This window comes from Gymnoscopelus braueri (assembly GCF_963280865.1).
Source record: "Gymnoscopelus braueri genome assembly, chromosome: 22".
NCBI lineage: Eukaryota > Metazoa > Chordata > Actinopteri > Myctophiformes > Myctophidae > Gymnoscopelus > Gymnoscopelus braueri.
Window position 1 is genome coordinate 14,158,306 of NC_137624.1, and position 22,303 is coordinate 14,180,608.

Here is a 22,303-nt window from a genome sequence, read left to right on the forward strand (position 1 = left end):
TTAAGTGTTATATCATTGGATGGCTGAAAGGACGGTAGTTGGTGCCTGTTAAGAGAAGAGCTTCTTTGACGTTACAGTATTTTGATTTTTGCTTGTTTCCTCAATGTAATTTGAAATTTGTGTTTGATAATGAGCTCTGCCCTGTTGGAATATTCAGTATGTATTCTGGAACATGGAGGCACATTTTCTAAACATTTAAAATGTTAAACGTCCAGGTATCCCTTTCAAGTATAGCGTTTAATTTATACCCCGTTGTATGACGGAGTCACTCGCCAAACATAGCCAATCTACAAGCTCGCAAGTGTTGCAACCTGCTAGATGGGCTATTTTCGGTGAGCGACACTGTTGTATGACAAAGTATAAATGAGGCTTAAGCCCTATGATTAAAACTTAAGGAGCAAATCTCTGATTGTTTGCATGGTGTTCTGATCAGAAAAGTTAAGTGTGTGGATGTATGTATGAGTCTTGTAAAAACGTTTAACAAAATGCCAATTTAGGATGTAGCGTTAACCTTTTGGTGTTTAGAGCTCTTAAGCGGGAATGTTGTATGGAATAACATGTTGACCGTGAGTCACAAAAAAAGCTAAAAAACTTTACAAAATGTAAAAAATGTTTATATAAAAATATGTAAAACTGTACATAATGTAAAAAAAATACTGTGAATAGCTCTTTGTAGATAACGTATTTATTCATTTTTGTCAACTGTATGAAAAAAAAATCTTATAAAAAAAACCTATTTTTAAACAGCTTCCCTGTCTTTGTTTTAAACAATTTAGTATCTGGAAGAGTTATTTTGGTGAATGCCTTTTCTTGTTAAGTTTGTGTGAGACAACAAACTCCTATTTAGGCCAGCAAATCAAAATCAATCAATGGGAGGAAAAAATACATCTTATGATCAATGGATCATAAGATAATTCAGTCCACACCCAATGTCACAAAAGCCAGAACATTCAACACTTCATAAATGCATACACAAATAAGTTAACTCACACAAACACAGAATGTAAACAGCAAAACAAACATGGTAATAAATGTGCCGCCATCAGACAGTGTGTTCTTACCATTCTTCAACAACACATCTTTTTATGAGGGCGAGACACCAAGTTTGGCTGGAGAAGAACAAGCTTCACAAAGGGAGATGAGGAAGACCCACGCCTGGTAGGTTAGCATCAGGAGTGACGATAAGAGTTGAATCCAGGAGCCCTCGTGCTGACAAAGGCCCTGATAGACGTCACATCTTATCATTTCATATTGGGGGTCCAGAATAACATTATGGCCCAAGATTTCCAAGCAGCTCCAATCAGTATAACCTCAGTCATTAACATTTGAGAAAAGTCCTCTTAGGGAGACAAAGGCACAGGAAAATTCCAATTCCAACTGCTGTAAAAAAAAATCCTGAATTGCAGGTCAATATTACAAATAGTAAAGTTTGTAAGAGTCTTGAAATTTCAAGGTCTTGAAAAGTTCTGGAATTAGTCAAATAAAAAACCCATAAAAAATGGAAAAATAGCTCCTGTTATTTGTCCTGAGGTAATTCCTTTTCTCACTTCTCATTCAATGAGAACAATTTGTCTCACCACTGTTTTCTGTGTCCATTTCCAGTAGAGTAATGCGTCCAAAATGTTATGAAGAAATCCATTCAGAATCACAATCAATCCAATTTGTCTGAAGTTCTTCACAGGGACACAGTCCCTTTGTAACCCGTTAAGACGAGAAGAACCATTTTAGAACGTTTGGGAAGATGTGGAAAATCTTCCCAAAAGAGGGACTCCAGGATGCAAATGGTTAATTCCCATGTTCTGTTCTTACCATTTGAATACCACGGTCAGGTGCACCCACACCGTCCTGAGGTGTCGTCCCATGCTAGTATGTCACATCAACCCCACCGTCTATACCCCACCTTCACCTTTTGTAATTCCGCAACCATTGATTGATGCCACAAAATAACTCCCTCCAAAAGTGGGGGAAAAAAAGGAGAGAAAATTCAAAATCCCATGCGTGACTTCTTCCTCTTGGGTGTCTGTAACTGTGATAGACTCACCCTAACCCCCTTGGGAGATTGCAAAGAAAAAGATGGGAGAACAGAGGGCTGAGAGAATCCCATTCTGGCTATGGGAGTCTGCAGCGTCGACGGCAGTGTGTTTCTGGAGTCAAGGGAAGAGGAGGGCCGCAGGGAAGGGGTGGCGGGGGTGGAGGGCCGCAGGGTAGGGGTGGCGGGGGTGGAGGGCCGCAGGGCGGGGGTGGCGGGGGTGGAGGGCCGCAGGGCGGGGGTGGAGGGCCGCAGGGCGGGGGTGGAGGGAGTGGAGGGTCGCAGGGCGGGGGTGGAGGGAGTGGAGGGCCGCAGGGCGGGGGTGGAGGGAGTGGAGGGTCGCAGGGCGGGGGTGGAGGGAGTGGAGGGCTGCAGGGCGGGGGTGGCGGAACGGTCGGGGATCGCTGAATCGATGTTAGTAGTCGTAACGTTATCCACAGTAACATTCTGTGGCTCTCTGGATTCCTCCTGGGTACAAACAAAATGGAACATTAGCCCTATTTATACCCGACAATAACACGCATCTCATTTAAGTAGTGTCCAGATATTATTTAGCCAGTTTATATTTACACATTTACGCAGTGCATTCTGGGTACATACACACGTGAATGCACTGCTATCAGATGTGTTTCCTACTCAAAATGTAGATGTCTGTACTCAACTGTACATACTCTACATCCTTTTGGAAGAAGGTAAGCCACATTGTGTTCCATACAGTACCAACTATCATCTAAGTCAGTGGTTCTCAATGTCGGGTCCTTGAGGGGTTTCCAGGGGGTCCCCAGCTAAATGATTGATAGTTAGGAACCAAATGGACATTTATAGGTCTGTAACTTTAAAAGAGCACTGAGGATGTTATAGTTAAGTGTAGATTGGGGTTCCAGAGATAGATCGTATTAAATGGGATTCCGTGGCTTAATGCATATCAACCTGGGGTCCTTGAAGATGAAAAGGTTGAGTCACTGATCCCAGTAATAAAAAAAAAGTCCCTGCTAGTTTAAATGACAGGTTTAGTCATCTCTTTATTTACAGTGTTATTTCCTTTCACGTAGTAGCTGTAGTGTATTTATTGCATGTGAGATGCACTGACTTTACATTTTATTATCAATGTGGTCAAATGTATCCACTTCCTGAGGTGGTTTTAGCAATCAGATTTCAATCTGTCCCCAGCGCATCTTGGATGTACAGTATATACACCTGGACTGTCATTCAAATAAGGATGACTGAATTGCTCATCACCAATCCATCTGATCACCTGAGATATTTCAGTGCCAGTGTAAATCAATAATTATCACGTGCATGTATGTGTACATGTATATGTCCTGTATATAGTACATGGTAAAAGAAGCACTCGCAGGTGATAGGCTTCTGCTGATTGAATCGTATATCACCGATTGATCGTGGATTAGCAATATCAAGTAGCCAGCAGGTGAGTATACTACTTGTGGCAATGAAGTGGGATAAGAATTTGTGTGTCTATGCGTTCCATCTTACCTGGGATGGAGCCAAAGAGTCCAAATTCTCCTGATACGAAAGCTTTGACTGTTCCACGGGCCGGTCAGGAGAGCGATCGTGGACAGTCCTTGCATCCAGCTGCTGCTGTCGACCTTGTTTTCCATCTTCCTGCCTTTCTGACATTTCTGCCAATGTGTTGGCAAGATGTGTTGCCAACGTGCTGGACTGTGACATAAACTCCTGCTGGGATATAAAGTCCTGCTCGGACAAGAATCCACCAGTGCTGCTGTCAAGGTCAATGTCGCACCACCCGTCAACCCCAGTCGCGGAGGAGGACCAGCCGGAAGCACTTGAGAAGCTTGCGGACAATTCCGATGTACCGGAGGCTGCCCTCCTCCTTCTCCTCTCCTCCTTCTGCCTCCTTCTTTTATTCCTCAGCGTATCCATTTTTGCCTCCTTGTTCATGCCCAGGTTCTCTTGCCACCACTTGTCATACTCCTCCTCCCCCTTCCAGGAGACGGTCAGTCGCTCGCTGAGATCATCCATCCACACGTCTGTGTCCACCGGGTTGGGCAGGGGTACCAGCTCAGCAGTGCTGCCGTTAACCAAGACCGACCCCTTCGCCATGCACTCCCTCATGTCTTGCCTCACGCTCGCCACACGCTGCTCCTCAGTGGCATCTCTGCTCTGGTTGCCGTGGAGGTGCCGAGGAAGTTTTCTGGTTGGGACCGTGCGGTAGGTCTGGGGACGTTTGTTCAGGGGTTGCGTTTTCAGCTGCCTTTTCACGCGAGGCTTCATCATCAGTTTTTGTAGCCACCGTTTCCACGCGGCAAGGGCACCTTCGCTGAGTTGTACCGACGGACTTGGTGGGTCGGTGCGTTCAACATCAATGCAACCATCTGTGTTTTCCTCCTCAGGGTGAACGGAAAGGACAGTTTCCTGTGTTCCGACATCAATGTCTTTAGCAGTCGATTGCGAAGCTGGCAAAAGATTCTCGTCGCAGTCGTCACGTTCTTCATTGACGACCACCTCTAGGCCCCAGCTCGCCAGGAGGCGGCGTCGAGGGCCGTCACCCTGTGAACCCTCAGAGGAAGACCCCGACAATCTCCTCATTCCCCTCACTTGTCTGCTCATGTCCATTACAAGTGATGGTAACTGCGGGTGTTCCCACTCTTGAGTTTCAGGCACAAAACTCTCAAACTGAGTTGGCCCAATTATATCCTCATCGCTAGATGTGTCCGCTACAAACTGCTGCATTTCAGAATTAGGCTTCCCGTCCTGCAACAGTAGTGTTCTTTCTTTGACGGTTTGTTTTCTCTGAAACGCGGAGGTGTCTGTCTGAGCTGCTGGCTGTGGGTGTTGCTTTTTTGGAGACTGGTTTATTCCTCCTGATTGAGGCTGTACTGACTCTTCCTGTAATGGCCGTGGCATGTCGTTCTCATGTTGTTGTTCAAGGATTTGGTAGAAAATGTCTCCCGCCTCGGTCAGCTGAAGAACCCAGATGCAATCCACACCACCACCTCCACCACCACCATTCTTCTGGATACATGTCAGACCTAGCAATAGATAACCTTTCTGGGTTAGTATACATTACAACCAGAGGAAAAAGCAATGGACATTCATGCACCTGCTCAGATGTCTTGGCTTAATGGCTTAATGACAGCATTCATAAACAACAATAACCAAACAACTATCCATACCTGCAGCAGGCTGGGATAGTCTGGTGCGGGCTGCCTGCAGGCGATGAGGGATTTGAACAGGCAGATGTTTTAGACTGTCCCGGGGTCTGAGTAACGTCTGGGGAGGACCAACACTAACACAGGCCTCAGCTCTGCCACCTACAACACACACACATTTTGTCATTCATTTTATTGCGTTTTAATCCTCAGAATTTAGAGACAGATACAGAAAATAACAAATAGTCTTTCTCACGCACACACAAACATTCATCAACATTCCTATCAATATTTGAAAACTAACTATATATACAGTGGTTAGGTTAGGAGAAGGGTTAGAGAGAAATGGGCACCCAGTTTAAGCGTAGTGACACTTTGGTAGAGGTTTGGGTTGTGTAATTACCTTGCCATGATGTAACTCAAAATAATCTTGCTTCATTTCTCCATTGATTAGAAATTGATATACCAAAAGTAGCCTCCTCACCGACTTACATTGCACACTGAAACAACTCTCAAAGTCACTGTTTTAGCTCCTAAACGAATGCAATATATAATATCACAAAACCCAGTACTATGGCTCCGTTTCTACCATTTGAAGACCCATATCTGGATCCAGGTCTTCTTCCTGATACAAATGGCAAAATGCTGTACTAGGTTTTGTGATATTATATAATGGCAGAATCTGCTTTGTTTGCATTTATTTATGTGCTAAAAGAGTGCCAATGAGAAGACTATTTTGGATGATCAATTTCTGATCAATGGAGAAACGGAGATATCTTACCAATGTTTGGAGTTGCATCACGGCAACATAACTACACAACCCAAACCTCTACCAAAGTGTCGATGTGCACCAACCACCTAAACCCAAATATGAAGGATGTCCTGGTTTTTATTCCGGCCTACTGTAGGTGCCTGTCACAAATCAGTATTCGCTCTCTCCACTGTCCTGTCTAGACAACACCTTACCTTAAAATAATCATAAGTTATATCAGAAAGAAGAGGAGGGGAGGAGGGAGGGGGTAGACTTATGGATGATTGATAGGTTGTTAATGGTACACCTCAGGCGGCTTGAGGCTCTGGCGTGCCAAGAGGTTATTACTTGTTCTTCTTATGGAAGAGCTATAGGGCCCGACCGATGCCAGACATTTGGGTCAGATGGCTATCACGATTTTGGAGTCCAAGACGACCGATTACTGACGTTTTGACCGACATTTTGCGCACACACAAAAAAGAAGCTATATCTTGAAATCTATTTGGAAACGTTTCTATTTGAGAACTTAAGAGAAGAAATAAATAGGAAAGAAAAACACAATAACCTTTTGATAGCTAAAAATAAAGTGTATGTATTAAACTTCAATTTAAGAAAAATAAATAACTTTAAATATACAATGAACAAGCAAATAAGTAAATATAAAATACAAACAAACGATCTACAAACACACATGTCACATTTTGTCATATTATGAGCTTAGATCTTGCAGAGCTTGTAAAAAACAATTCAAAGAGAAAAAAAAGGTGACCTAATGGCCAATATATTGGCAACACTGATATATCGGTCGGGCTCTGAGGAGCTATTACTTAATATACTTGAACTAGTACACTGCATTATATACTCTGTGGCAAGTGGCTTATGTAGCCCTGGTCAGCAAATCAGTCTATGGTCAAAGGTCAAGAGGTTCTGTTACTGATTGACTAAACTGTGGTCTCCAATTTTGAGGTCTACATAATGTTGTTTTGAATGCAAAGCACTTGGGGTCAACTTCTGTTTTAAAACCTGACCTGACCTGATTAAACGGTAGAATGGTTATGCAATTTTGACGGTCTCATGATTCACATTTGTCCATTGTTTTTTCTTCTTATGCCATTTATTTGTTTTTATTTGATGTATTGTTTAATAAATATTTACATTTTCTATGTTTTATTTATTCCACATCATGTTACTGTCATTTCTATCTTGTGTTGTAAATTGTAAAGCAAATTGTAATCGTGTTTTGAAACGTGTTTTACATGGTGGTGCCAGCATCTCAGAAATGTACCCTCTCCGGTTATTTTTCTAGAATTAAAAAAAGAACATTATTTCACCTTTTATTTATCATTAATAAATAAACGAATAAACATTTACAGAGTGAAAACATGTGTTAGGGCTATGTTGCATGGATATGAATTTGACTTTCACTTTGATGTGCTTAGGGTACAAAAAGTTAGAAAATGACTGGTTTTAACTCTTTTACAGTGAATTAATTAATACAAAACACCTGGTACGAGGTGGGGCAACATAACTATGATGTATTATGTCTAAAAAGTGAATTATTATTAACCACTTGAAGCCTCTAGTCGTAGTAAAACAGACTTGAGTTACAAATGTACAACCTTTTTCCATCTACACAAAATAGCCAATCTACAAGCGACCGTGTAAAAATCTGCTATGTTTGGCTTGTGTTCCCCCCAATTCAAGTGGTTTATACCAATAATAATAATGAATTGTAGAATACATTTTTACAACACCAAATTCAGCGTGTGTTAATTGTCCAGACCGTGCACATACACTATGCCTTCTACTCGTCTCTTCACCACTCGTTCTCTCCTCTCCCCATTAGCATTTCAAGCATGTAAAACATGTTTAAATACCATACTAACAATCCCAGGCAATGAAAGACGGCCTGAACTCAGATCAGTTTCAGTGGTTATGAAACAGACTGGGAAGTCGACCCAGTGCCGTGATATATGTCAATGTGTCACGAATGTGTGAACATGTTCTTCTTGCATGTCATTTTGTCTGTACAGTGCTGGAAGCACTGGGGACGTTATGAGAATGTATACTAGGTGATATAACGGGGACATGCTGTGGATATAATGGGAAAGTACTGGGGAGGTAGACGAGCCGTACTGGGTTATAATGGGAAATTTGGGAACATACTGGGGACATAAAGATGACTGTGTCCCCAGTTAGTCAATCAATCCACTTATATCTATTTATTTCAATTTCATGTATCTATCCATCTCTCTGACTATCCATCCATCCCTCCCTCCCCACACCCTTTCCCTATTGCAAACAGAAATAATCTTAAATAAATGTCACTTCACAATATTCTTAAATCGGGTTAAGAATGCAGTCACACCTATTTCTGTGCTTCAGTCTGAGCTTAGTGACATTATGTCAATATGTGACTTTCAGGGTCACACGTTGAACGATTGATAATTACATAAGGAAAGGAGAATTCAGTCTAACTAGTTAGGAGATGAACCATTTGAGCAAGCACCATCATCTCTATTATAATTTATGCTTTTTGTTATATAATATATTGTCGCTGTTGGGTAGAAACCATGCATGTCCAAAAAAGAATATAAAATAGTGAAAGTAGCTGACCTACAAGCTCGATGCGACGCATTGTGAGCTTGCAGATCTGCTATTTTCACTACTTTTGTGTGACACTATTGAATTTTATTCATTCTTAAGCTGCATAGTAGTTTCCGTGCGTACTTTTGCAATCCATTTTCACACTTCCTTTGCATAGGAAGTGTTCTTTTTATATTATATGAAAACAAACTGAAAAAAACACAACCGATGGTTGTTCTAAACCTGTGGAAACCCAAGTGATTCCCATCCCAAACAACATACCTCAATAACGATGTGGGGAATGACTTCTTAAAAACGGTCAATATACATGCATGTATTTATGTGGGAAATATGTCTTTCTATCCTTGCTTGTGATTACAGGCAAGTTGGCATCCAACTTCATCCACTGCCAATAACAGGCCTCCCCATTTGCATTTTGTTTTATTTCACTGCATTTCTTTTTTAAGTAGAGTGTTATTTTTGGGCCACAATATTGCTAACTGCTTACCCAGGATTCACCCTTGACATCTCTGGAATCTTAAAAATGTCAAAAGGTCTAGTACATGGTACAATGTGTTGAGGAAATTATCTTAACCCATTTAGACCTGAGGCCGACTCTAATAACACCTTCTAAATCCTGACCCAAGTTTTCAGAAAAAACGTCAAATATTTATTCAGAAATTACAAAAACGTTATGTTGCTATATACTGTACATAGCAACAACAACCACAAAAGGGGTTCCCGTCTTAAAAGGTATAGTTACAAATAGGGGTTCCTGCCCTAAATGGGTTAAACACACATTTCTAACATTTGCTCTAGATATTTCCATCATGTTATCTTATGCTAGTAACATGTAGAAATATTATAGCATTGGTTCCAGTCAATTGACAAGTCAAAACAAGCACCATCTGAACAAGAATTACACAACGTCCCTTTAAAAATACGCATATCCCTGACTACTTGTGATTTCCAAAACATACACACACACACACACACGGACAGTCACTCCGCCTCTGAAAAACGTATTCATTAATTCACTAGGGCCACTGGCGTGGTAGATGTTGAACACATCTACAGTAACATCTACCTGAATACTGGAGCAGGGTGAGGTCCTGCGAGGTCTGAGAACCCAGCACAACCTTGGTGGTGCTGGCTCCTCCCAGCACAGAGGAAGAGGAGGAGCCAGGGAGGACATGACCAAACACGGGCGGGTACTCCATCATGTGTTCCCACTTCAACATGGGCACGCCAGGGACACGCTCATCCAGGATGTAAGCTGAGAACTAGAGAGAGAGAAAGACAGAGAGAGCGGGGGGTCAAAAAGGAAAGGTGAAGGGGGGAAGATACGTACAGGAGAAGGAGGGGAATGACGGGAGAGAGAGGGAAGAGAGAAGTGAGGCAAAAAGGGTGAAATAGTACAGAGAGTAAAAGGGGAGTGTGAAAGCAGGGAGATGGAAAGAGGGAGGTATTCAGAGAGGGGACACAGGGAGAAGGAAAAGAGAGGGGAAGACGGAGCGAGAGAGAGCAAGAAGGTTGAGAGCAGACGAGGAGTGATATATGAGAAGGAGAAAGATGGGGGTCGTAGGAGGTGAATTGGAGTGAGTAGAAGACAGTGGTAGAGGAGAAACCACGAGACAGGTGGTGGCAGAGAGATGGTGGTGGAAGGTGTGTGTGTGTGTGTGTGTGTGTGTGTGTGTGTGTGTGTGTGTGTGTGTGTGTACCTGTGTGGTAACGAGGTGATGGAAGGTATGCGTGTCTCCCAGGTATTTGGTGTTGATGACCCTCTCCCCACTCTTACAGTCTGGACCCTGACCCACACGGAACAGAGTGTGACTGGACCAGGGGCTAGTCTGCAGGGAGGACAGAGAGAGAAAATGAGCAGAGAAAGTGCACTGAGTGTTTTCATTTAAACTAACTTGGAAAAAAAAAAAAATCCAAATAAATCACACAGGGTCCTAGACAAAACGAATAACAACTAGCCTTGTTATCCTACATATAATTAAGGAAAGTCAGTCACACTCTCTGTCCTGCATGGTTCTCCTCAGTGGGTTGAGCAATTGATCTAAACTTGCACACGGGCATTGACCATTAGCATTATGCAGACCGTGACGAATCCTGTTTTTCACTTTTCCCAAATTCAAGCAGTTTATTAGCCTTTTTTGGAAACTGTGTAACGCTACGGCCTCAGTTTTCGCCGTTACTGCCCTTGCGTGGCCACAGGGTCTGTTGTCACGGATACGGTCCCACAGTTCGGCCTATGGGATCTGTTGTCACTGTTACGCTCATTGGCTGTGTTATCATGGTTACGGTGTACCCGCAGGCGATGGGATTGGGCTCAGTAGCCTGTGACAACGGTAGCACAGGCTGAGGCAGACCTGCCTCACAGCTACAACGTTGTAAAGGAGTCGAGGACTTTCATTTAGGAGCCGAGATACGCGGGTCAGAACCTACATTATTTAAACTATTTCACGCTGAGAATGAGGCGAGCGGGATGCGGACAAAAACTTCTCTATGACATGACAAAGAGTGGAGCTGCACCGTGTGTGTGTGTGTGTGTGTGTGTGTCACCAGCTGTGCTAAATCAATGCCATTAACATGCAAGACCGCAACAAAGTTGGTATGGAATTTTGCTGTAACATTTAACCTTTTAATAGGGATTTTGGAAATAAAGGAAACCGCACAGCAGTGTCACATGACGTGAACAGATCATGGATAGAGAGAGAACAAACACGAGTTGCAACGTGTCAATGGCATGCACTGCCGTGCACATTGCTCTCTATCTCTCTTTCAATTTCAATATGAAAAGGTAGGCTACAATGAATGACTACTACGACGTTGTTTAGGGATGGTCAGCAATAACAATGCAATGCATTCCATGCACATGACAGTGGCCACCTCCTCTCCCAAAGTGTCAACTAAGCATATACTGAGTACACATAACCCAAAGTCTGCAAATACATTGGGTGCGCACATCCCTGGGTATGGACTACAAGTATCAGTAAAGAACCAGTTTGCAATATGCTGAACTTACCCAATGCTCTCTCTGTGATTTCCAAAGGAGTATGGTCTTAATGAGGTTAAGAAAAGCATTTTTTGAGTTTTTCTAATGTGTGTCTAGTGCGTGTCTGAATATGTAGCCATCATATCCACAACAAGTAACCTGACTTTTGACTAAAACATTTAACCCTGTAACGTGTCTTATGTTTGTAATCACAGTAATTATTTTTAATTATTGTTTTGGCTGGGTTATGAGTATGACAGGGTTTCAGTGATTAATAGCCTAATAATAATACAAATAATAATTAAATACTTTTTCAGCCAATTGAAATTCTGTACCTGAAACTGTAATGGCTACTAAATGCCGGCTAACCGAAACATTGGAATTGAGGGAGGGGTGTGTGTTGCTCATTCATTTTCCCATCCACAATTTCTCCTGCCAATTCCAGGGGATCGACCCGGGAACCTTCTGGCCACAAGCGCACTCCACAGCTGCCCCCATGTTGCCTTACCCTGATGTCTGTGAGCTCCGCTCCTGTCCTGTCTGCGTACACCATCACTCTGGGGTGGCCCGAGAAATCACACCATCGCCACGTTGACTGGGCGTTGAAGTACAGGTTACTGTCCTCCTCTCTGACTTTCTGCATCCTGACAGGAGAGAGCATCGTCTTTTGATCACTTTGGGCAAGTTAGCCATGGCATAACGTCGCTGTCGGGAGGAAGCCTTGTATTTCCAACACCATTACTTTTCAGGAAATGAAAAAAAAGAACCCTTTAGCCTGTTTTTTTAATATATTCCAATATCAATTTTGACTTCTCAACGTCTCGTCTACATATTTGTTGATGCATATCACAATTTATGTCTAGACTAGCATCACCCCACGTATTCACATTTTCATCCCTGTAACTTCACACAAAGTTTCACAATGGAGAACAGATTTTAAAGCTGCACTGTGCAAGCTTTTTAAGCAACGATGTAATGTATGCAAAATGTGGAAACTATAGCCATAAATACTTCTATGAAGTTATTAGCCCTCCTCACCCTTTGCCAACAGTCCAGAGATGAGCTGCTCCACTGTAACTTGCCACCAGAACCTCACCCAGGACATGGGGACTGACAAAATAAACACGCCACAATGGTTAATTAACTGATATATTCATTCATTAACACCAATCAACTGATCTGTGTCATCTGCCTTCATTCAATCAGCAATCCATTCATTGATTAATCTTTATATCAATCCAAACTTCCATCTATTTTACAGTGTTTCTATCAATCTATATATCTATCATAAAACAATCAATCTATCCATATATCTACCCATCAATCCACCTCTATACAGTCCAACCAGTCCTACCTGACGTTGATGCAGGAAGCTGGCTCTCTGGTCTCCACCACCTTCAGTAGACTTGGTGTCATCGTCTCATCCAGCCTCCAGACCCCACACAGGTAGTCTGACCGCACACCAACACAATCTGCATGAAAGACAAAACCCAAACCAGGCATGCCGTTATTTCAACTAGGAACCGCAACCAGAGGTAGGTAAAGTAGCCGAAAACCACACTCAGGTAGTATTGTTACTTTAGAATAATAAGACTCAAGTAGAAGTAAAAATAAGTCATCCAAATACTTACTAGTACTAGAGTAAGTTTAACAAAATATTTAGTGAAAAAACTAGTAGCTTAGAACTGAGTAACCTCTCATCTGTTTCAATAATCAAAATTATAGGCTAGTAAGGCAACATCACATTCATTTCTAAACTGTTGATGTGGAGGCAGGTAATGAATGTGATTGTGAATGTTTTTAAAGTTCAATACAGAAACATTTTACAGTAAGTTGGCCCGGAGGATGTACAGTATTTTAACATATCTTCTCTTCTGAGCTGCTCGTGTATGGCAAAAATTATAATCACGAGGATTTTAGTCAATATTGAGATCACGATAATTTAACACGATTACTCATTGATTGTGGAAACATCTTCTTTTTTTTTTTTTAAGAAATGAAAATGCTGCCATCTTTCCGAGACAATATGAGATACATGAGATAACTAAGGAGAGAGTTTAAACCAAGAGGCTGTGCCAATGCGATATGAGTCGGGTTACACTCACGTTGGTTCAGCAGGGAGGCAGAGGAGATCTGTCTGATGGGTCCTTTGAGTTGGAAACAGAGTGGTTTGTTGCTGGTTGTGTCCAGATGGGCAGGCTTCCCTTCCTGGACCTCCATCACCACCTTGTGGAACTCTGTGGTACTGCGTCAAGGAGCTAGACCAGCTATTGTGCAAACTGACACTAGTCACAAAAGTGACACTAGTCTGACAACACATTAGTATGTCTACTTGTTGCGTGACTTTTATCCGACTAGCCATTATTAAGTATAGTTTTGTATGCTCGTAGCGCTCATAATTTTCATGATGATGTATGAACCAAAATTTAAAAAGCACCAATTTAACACGATGGCTCTGAAATTGGGGTCCGGCGACCCCCAGGGATCCTTGAGGAGGTTACGGGAGGTCCCCAGCAAAATAAGGAACATTTTAAGAGCTTCATTTCACAATTACAATTTAGAGAATGTCTAAGATTCACTATTCAGATCATAGGTTTTAACCATTTGAGCCCTATTCAAAAACAGCCCATCTACAAGCTCACAACGCGACGCGTCATATACATTTGGGGGTACCCGACATGAAATCATTTTGAGAACCACTGCTTTAACACATTGAATGCCAATCGCGTAGATCTACGCGAACCTATTTAAAGCCGCAGCGTGCCAGTCGCGTAGATCTACGCGAACCGCCGATTCCCATGTTAATCGCCCAAGGTGCACTTTCCGAATTTTTTTGATCCATTTCCGTTTCCGGTTTTCGGTCGGAAACGGAATTATTCGGGTTCCGGTTTTTTCGATCGTATCCGCTTCCTGTCTGGGATCCTGTTTAAAACTCGATTTTCTCGGTTTGTTGTTTTTCTCCTCGCTGATCACTGTTTAGCGTGTATCGGCTGTAGCTTCAAGATGGCGGCTCGCATTTGGAAACTGTTTTCGCTGGACGTTTCTCACGGATCCGCTGTGTGTTTAGAACCAAATGAACGCGCACTTTTAACTTATTTAGCGAGGTCTGTGGCGACATGATAAAAACAAAAAAACAACAATAAAACGCTGGCACTGGTGAGTACATTATGAGATTAAACTCTGGCATGGAATGTGTTAATAGATACGTATGAGGAGCGGCTCTAGGAGCCAGGAAATATAAATACAGATATAACATGCATCTGTTTGTGGCTCCTTGAGTGTCAAAAATGAATCAAAAGGATACTGAGCAGGCTGAAGGATTCTTTCCCGGGGTAGAGGAGACAGCCATGTTGGGAGCCTCCTGTGCTGCCCTGTGTGAAGGGGATGTACGCTAGGGCGCCCCCTATGGTTTGCTCATTCAACTGCAGTTTGTCCCTGTGCTGATTGAGCTCCTCTTCAACTAGGTTGGCGAGCAGATCAACGGGGACGTCGGGGACGACGTCGTACAGCATGTTGCCGTAGGAGATCATAGAGTCGTTAAAGTAACTGTACTCACATCTGGAAGGAGGGACAAGGGATTGACAAATACAAGTTTAAAATGCAGAAATAGAAATAGAAAGTTGAGCTACAAAAGCAGTGTTTCCAATCCTTTTCCGGATCAGGGCCCACCCATCTGACCAGTTAACATGTTAAGTGGGCCGTGTGCATTTCCAGAGCATATTTTAATGATCGATCAGTGGAACTAACATAGTATGCTTTTAAGTTCCCATCTATCGGCACCACAATGAATACTCGTTTTTCAATATTTCAAAGAAAAAATACCATGACATTTTTTTTTACATGAATTGTTTTCATTATATTTATGTTATAATTATTAAAATCTTGGTGTTTTGCCAATAATTTGGGGGCCCATTGCAATATCCTCAGCAATGGGCCCCCCCAGCGCATCCAGACCACAAAGTCACGCCTTTCTTGGATACAATAATCACGAGAAGACATTCATATAATAAAAGATCTGTTAACATGGCACACTCTTTCATTCATAATGACATTCATTCTATCTAAAAATGATAATAATGCTTATTACATCTTATATGGCAGTCTTTCCATGAAACGGTTGGTCCTCCACATGTTTGCTTGCTTTTTTGCATCATGTCTGGAAGCATGTTTTGTGTCCTTAAAGTGAAAACATATAGATAGAAATATTCAGGTCACACTCCAGAATGACATCACTCATTGCATTAGGTATCATACAGTATAAAATCATCATGGCACCATAGGCCAATAGAATAAAAGTAAGGCCTGCACACTGGCCAAATAAGCTCCACTAAGTATATCCAACCAAGTATATAGGGTTTAAGTGGTTAACACTGAGGATTTTACTGTGCAGTAACTCAACACTGCAGTCAGCTGTTTTCTGTTAGACTAGCTGGCCAACATGAATGTAGTCTAGTATGTTTCTAATGCTGGAGTGCAGCTATTTCTGGTCAATAGAATTTGTTACTGTCTGGTAAATGGAACCGGACACATTCTATCCTCAGGCCATAAGACTTTAAAATGGTGGCACATTGTACAGAATCACAGTTTTATGGTCTGTACAGATTCTACTGCATATGTTTTTGCTCTTTTACTATTTGTATTCCCTTTGAACTTGTATCTGTGTCTCCAATATCACCATACACACACATCTTGCCTGCAGTGCAGTGCACTCAGATCAAGTGTATGTGAGAAGTGCAGTACAGAGTTCAAATGCATGTCAGCAGTCCAGTGTACCTAGTTCCGAGTGCATGCAATTGACTCGAATAAGCACCTTCAAACACGAAGGCAATACTGCCTGCACTCCCAACCATGGTTGACTTGACTACTTTATATGTGTGCACAAAATCTGCCCACTGACTACTACAGTACAGACTGAGACAGGTGGAGAATAGAGATTTAAGCTAAACTACAACCTACAGTTTTCCTGTCCACCACAATCGTCAATATATGTTTGGCGGATAGAAGAAAAACTGATCTTTCAGACAATTTCACAGTTTTCCCAAACGCAGTTAGAGATAAGTTTGAAAATCGGTGAAGTGCTTCTTTAAGAAAGAAATGAGAGGTTAAATGTTCTACAACAGCTTTCCTCAGGCTTTTCATTCTCTGGGAGAGACAAATGGTTGTCATCGATCTGTCTACTGTCACAGAATTGAGTCAACAGCCAAGTAATGAAAAAATACTTTTAGTTAAAGGACGACTTCACCCATTTTCAACCTATCTTCATATAATTGATCCTCACTAATGCTCATGATAATATGGTACAATTTGTTTCCACTCAGCCTGTGTCTCAGAGGGGGGATGTGGACCGTTAATAACCCCGCCTACCAGTGACATCATAGTTAAGCAGGTTTTTCGTATTTTTTTTTCAAACAAGATTTCACTTTTTTATTTTTTTATTGAGAACAATGGCTTCCATTATAGCATGCTACCTTTCCAGGAATAGAAAGCCTGCAGTTTTTATTTCTGAACTGTCCACAGCCCTCCTCTGAGACACAGACTGAGTACACAAAAATGGTACCATATTAGTGAGCATTAGTGAGGACCAATTACATGAATATAGGTTGAAAATGGGGGACGTCGCCCTTTAAAATGCTCACTTTTAAACATACAGCATTGAATATAAGTTCTCTGATAATCATATGTTGTTTACTGGGACTGTTACATGCATTTTTTATGTACTCTTAAGAACAGGTTTTGGTGTGTCTTGAAAAACTTCCAGAGAGGCGGGGGGTAGTACTGATTCCCTGCCCCCTCAACTACACAAATACTATTTTAATGTTCTCTTAGCTAAAAATGTTGTTGCCGTTTCTTACCTCTTTGTCACGGAAGAATAAGTGCTCTCCCAACAATTGGCTTGTGGAGTAAAAAGCATCCTCATAGTTTTCCAAGTAAAAGTTCTGCATCTAGAAAATAATGAAATAATAAACTTACAACTCTTGACAGGTCAGAAACATCAGCCAGGGTGACACACAACATCTCTGATTTCAAATTAAACCCAAGGGGTTCAACATGTGAGAAATGTGTACATCCAATAGAAACCCATTCATCCAAAGCCCTTTTGTCCTAACCTACCGGTCAACCGACTTAGCTTGTTCCCCCTTTGACGCCAGCTCATCGGTCACTTGACAACTGTACGCTGGCAGCACAATATTATTGTCATAGCAATATACAGCCTACATAACAGAGTGACATCCAACGCAGGACCCAGTTGGAGTAGTAGTATGTTATTGCCGTGTGTGGATATCCAGAGCTACTGCGCATGATACAACACTTGCGAATTAACTAGTGAGAGGGAGAATTATCTGCGTCTGGTAAGCACACATTGTGCTCACTTGTTTTATCAAACACAAACACGCTGGTGCTGCTGTGACCAAATTCACAAAATGTCAGTTGAATAGAGTAACTTGTTCAGAAATTTCCCCCCCAAAAAAATCTGAAACAAATCTGTTGCTATATTGCTAAAAATCTAAAAAGGACACAGATGCTTTCCCGGTTTAAATGGGTTAACATTATGTCGTGGCTCACTTACGCAGAGTGCTGATGATGCTTTTTCTGATGGAATGCAGCCAGTTGGTTTTGTAGGTCATCTTGCCCTGTATGTCTGTACCTACAAGCATTTATATCTGATCAGATATAGTCGCTCATACTGTATGTACAGTATATGATCACTACCAATACAGGGCAAGTCACGGACCAAAGATACATTCTATGCAACTTTTGGAGAGCAGCGCTGATACAGGTTATGCAGAGCCTCTAATAAATAATAAACTTGTCTACTAGTTTAACAGCTTCTTCCTAACACAGAATGTAGCTTCAAGTGCTTTGCCTGTAGAATTCGGACATAATATGTTTGTTATGGATGGAAAATGGATTAAATGGATAAAAAGGAGGTTTCCTGCCCTGCCCTGCGTTTCTTTCACAAGTACTGAATGAATGAATGAATGAACTCACGTGGTGTATGAAGTCCATGTCTCCTGGGGAAACTGAAGGGCATGTCAAACCTGTGGGAAAATAGATATGAGAGAGCAGTCATGCAACAAGAAGAAGCCATAGTGCTGGCCTCTAAGATAACAATCTTGCCACAAAAAACAAAGTATAATATCGGGTTAAGTGGTTAATCAGACTAATCGATTAAGTCTATTATGAAAAATCTATTTGTATTTTGTTGTATCGATTTGTTGATATATAAAGGAATAAAAACAACATTTATATCAAAAAATCTGCTCTTTGATTAATCAATTAACCTACATGCGCAAGATTAAGTCAGTTATTGGTTCTAAATATCGGTTCGGATATATTTTCGGTTAATTGCCCTGCCCTATATCATAACCCATTTCTACATTCCTGTCATAAAAACAAAACAAAAAAAACCTTACCGGTTTTAGGAGACATTAGAGGCACTGGTACAGGCTCTGTTGGGAGCCATGTTTCTCCTCTGAACTGATGGCTGGTTGTGAATTTCCAGTCAGCAAGTTGACTGGACCCATCCTGCAAAGACAAGAGCAAACCCTGAAATACTGACAATACACCAAAGACCCTGTTGTTCTTTACAGTACTAAAATAATAAATATTGCATAACGACATGAAGTGAGGGTCTATTGAATTAACGTTTATCTCAATGTCTCAACATTAGGTCCTTAAGTCTAAAATAAAATTAACACATTGATATTTGATACACAGTTTGTAACCATGTATCCACTGTCTGGACCTGTATATATTTGTAGAATCAAATTGTCTACTCTCCCAGTTAAAGGTTGTGATTGTCATTACATGGGCTGATTGAGGGTGTTTATTGTTATCTGGATGAATAGTGTGTCTGGTTACAGGAGTAGTTCTCAAACCTTTTAATTTCAAGTTGAAACGGTACGGTCACAATTTGGCAGATCTGCTATTTTTGAAGAGACAAAAAATAAAATGGGGAACTATTTCTCATTTTGCTGGGGACCCCCAAAGTAGCCGTATCTTCCGTATTGTTCAATAAAATGCATTTTAATCCGACCGGTGGCCATTTTCTCATGTAGTTATAATGTATCAGAGTGCAATACACCTTCCAACCGATATGGTCGCGTAAATGAAAGCATATGAAGGAAATTCGGAGAAAATGGCCAACGATCGGATTAAAATGCTTTTTATTGAACAATACGGACGATACGGGTACCTTAAGACCCACCCGTTTCAACTTGTTACATCAATGGCCATGGGGTAAGCACTTTATATTTGAAATCTGAACGTTTATGTAGATGTACGGGTTGTAGAATGAAGAAAGTGCCAAAACCAGGTTCAAGTTCCGCCATGACTGTCATGACAGTCATGTTTCAGGGCTACATATTTGCAGACAAGTTTGGTTCCCAACTGCCAAAATGTTAACTTGGGACCCCTTAGCCCTGATACATGACATGTGTTCAGTGTCACGATGACAGTCTTGTGATCCAAGGATAGGGAACCCTGGAAGTTGGAACCATTGCTTGCCTTTGGGTCCCCGGATCTGACTTTGAGTTCAACTGATTTACTTTACAGTGAGTGAGTGAGTGAGTGAGTGAGTGGTGCATGGTGTGTTTATTGTTGGCCGGTGTGCGCGTTTCTGTTCAGTGTGATTCGTTATAGTTACCTTAGTGGACACAGCAGCAGCCTGGTCGTATCGTCCCCATCCATCCACGGTGTGTCTGAACACTCCGTTCGGCGGCCCGGAGTTACAGTAGGTCGGGAAAAGTTGATGTGGGAATGTACAATCCATCTTGATTAGTTGATGTTTAAGTATCCAAAAACCGGGTTTATTACGGTGACATGATATGACGTTATATTATATTTGAATTACGGAGACATATTACATCCTCTTATAACTTCCACTGGACTTCTTCTAGTCAGGACATGTCACAACAACATGCCCCCACCCCGTCCTGCTTCATACAGGAACACGTTTCTCATACGAGTTCATTTTTGACACGCTTGCTTGTGACAAAAAAAAATAAAAAGCTCCAATAATCCATTGACTGTAGGTATATATCCGTTAGTCCCGAAGTTACTCCTTTAGAATGTTTTGGTATATAAATCCTCGTTGCGTCTCACTCACAGATGACAACACGTGTGGACATCATGCAGCGCCCCGCCATGAAGGGCCGGAAGAGGAGTATGACGTCTTGTGTTGACAGGTTTTGTGAGCGAAATAAGCAACCAGGTCTATGAAAACGCGACGCATTATTTTGTGAGCTTGAATATCTGCTATTTTTAAAAAAAAATCTTGGGAAAAAGGTGGATTTTTTCCATATAAAAAAAAAAGAACATTTTAGCACAAATCTGGTATGGGGTCCCTCCCTGGCACAAAACATTTTTCAGATGCGGGGTGTCTATATAAATACAAATACATATTAATTTGGGGGTCCTTGACTTGACAATGTTTGAGAACCACTGGTTTAAACAACATTAGGAAACAAGCCCAAAAAGCAACTACACTTTAGAAACAAGCCCAAAAAAACACAACTAGCAACTTTTACAAAAAAATAAGTCCAAAGTCGCTTATAAAAAGCAGACATGGCAACACTGAGCGTGACGTGTACTGGTTCACAAGACTTGAAGAAGACATTATGGGAACACCGCCTCCGGTGGCCACTCTGGATAAAAGCAGGTATAAAATTAGTGATCTGGTTCACAAAGTGGGTTTCCCGGAGGCCAGGACCGGCAGGGACCCCTAGGGGTCCTTGAAGGGGTTCCAGGGGGTCCCCAGCAAAATGAGAAATAGTTCCCCATTTTATTTTTTGTCTCTTCAAAAATAGCAGATCTGCCAAATTGTGACTAATGTTGTTGACAAATCTTGTCTTGTCGGTCCGGGTCCCTGTCAGTGGTGGTAAAAGTACTAATTTTTTTTAGAAATATTCTGTTACAAGAAAAAGTCCAGAATTCAAAATATACTTGAGTAAAAGTACAAAAGTATTGGCATCAAAATATACCAAAAGTAAAAGTAGGCTACCCATTATGCAGACTGTCCCATTTCACAGGTTCAAAATGTTTAAAAAGTCGTTTGAAAATAGCCGATCTACAAAATCATTGTGACTTTGTAGATCATCGCAAATATATATATATACAGCTTTAGTGGTTAGTGTGTTTTGTAATAATAATAAAAATCTTCAAAGTAACTAGTAACTAAAGTTTTCATACAATTGTAGTGGAGTAAAAGCACAATATTTTCCTCTGAGATGTAGTAGAGTAAAAGTAAAAGTTTAAGTACAGTACTTTAGTACTTACTACACCACTGTCGGTTTCCACCTCGTTTGGTTTGACCCACTGGACTTGGACCTCCAGGGCCTGTGCTAACAGTGCATGTACCACTAGATGTCAGCCATGCTTTATTGCAGCCATGCTCTATTGCACCCTGGGACCAACAGTAGCTACAGGCAACTGACTTGATTCAGTCAGTTTATAATGAAAATTCACTTGGTGTGGTGAGGTGTGGTGTAGTGTTGTGCGCACACACACACACACACACACACACACACACACACACACACACACACACACACACACACACACACACACACACACACACACACACACACACACACACACACACACACACACACACACACACACACACACACACACACACACACACACACACACACACACACACACACACACACACACACACACACACACACAGATGCGTGTGCGTGCACGCGTGTGTGTGTGTGTGTGAGATAAAATGACATTTCTGGTATCACTATCATTGTCTTGTCTCTTCAAGCCTTATTAATAATTCAAAAATAAATATA

The 22,303-nt window shown here is 41.6% G+C and overlaps 1 protein-coding gene across 2 annotated transcripts; it reads right to left on the reverse strand.

Moving 5' to 3' along the window:
- Window positions 1–893: 893 nt before the first annotated feature.
- taf1c (TATA-box binding protein associated factor, RNA polymerase I subunit C) lies at window positions 894–20,640 on the reverse strand. 2 transcript variants are annotated; one of them, XM_080418738.1, is made up of 15 exons: window positions 20,146–20,640; window positions 18,914–19,025; window positions 18,489–18,538; window positions 17,351–17,440; window positions 15,586–15,674; window positions 14,803–15,056; window positions 13,604–13,735; window positions 12,853–12,970; window positions 12,537–12,608; window positions 12,007–12,142; window positions 10,219–10,347; window positions 9,585–9,780; window positions 5,185–5,322; window positions 3,524–5,040; window positions 894–2,497 (listed from the first exon to the last, which is right to left on the reverse strand). In XM_080418738.1, exons 1-15 carry the CDS (start codon window positions 20,269–20,271, stop codon window positions 1,985–1,987), a joined length of 3,672 nt encoding a protein of 1,223 aa, XP_080274864.1. In that variant the 5' UTR covers window positions 20,272–20,640; the 3' UTR covers window positions 894–1,984. The 2 variants fall into 2 exon arrangements, with proteins under 2 accessions (XP_080274864.1, XP_080274865.1); XM_080418739.1 differs by lacking the exons at window positions 18,489–18,538; window positions 18,914–19,025; window positions 20,146–20,640 and adding an exon at window positions 18,067–18,144.
- Window positions 20,641–22,303: the final 1,663 nt, after the last annotated feature.

Bases quoted from the DNA above. Each gene is read 5' to 3' on its own strand.
- taf1c (XM_080418738.1), bottom strand. From the start codon at position 20,271: ATGGATTGTACATTCCCACATCAACTTTTCCCGACCTACTGTAACTCC. The intron at 15,057-15,585 runs GTAATAAGCATT...CCCTCCTTCCAG, and splicing joins GAAAGACTGCCATATAAGAT to ATGTGAGTACAGTTACTTTA. The intron at 2,498-3,523 runs GTAAGATGGAAC...GTTTGTACCCAG, and splicing joins ACTCTTTGGCTCCATCCCAG to GAGGAATCCAGAGAGCCACA.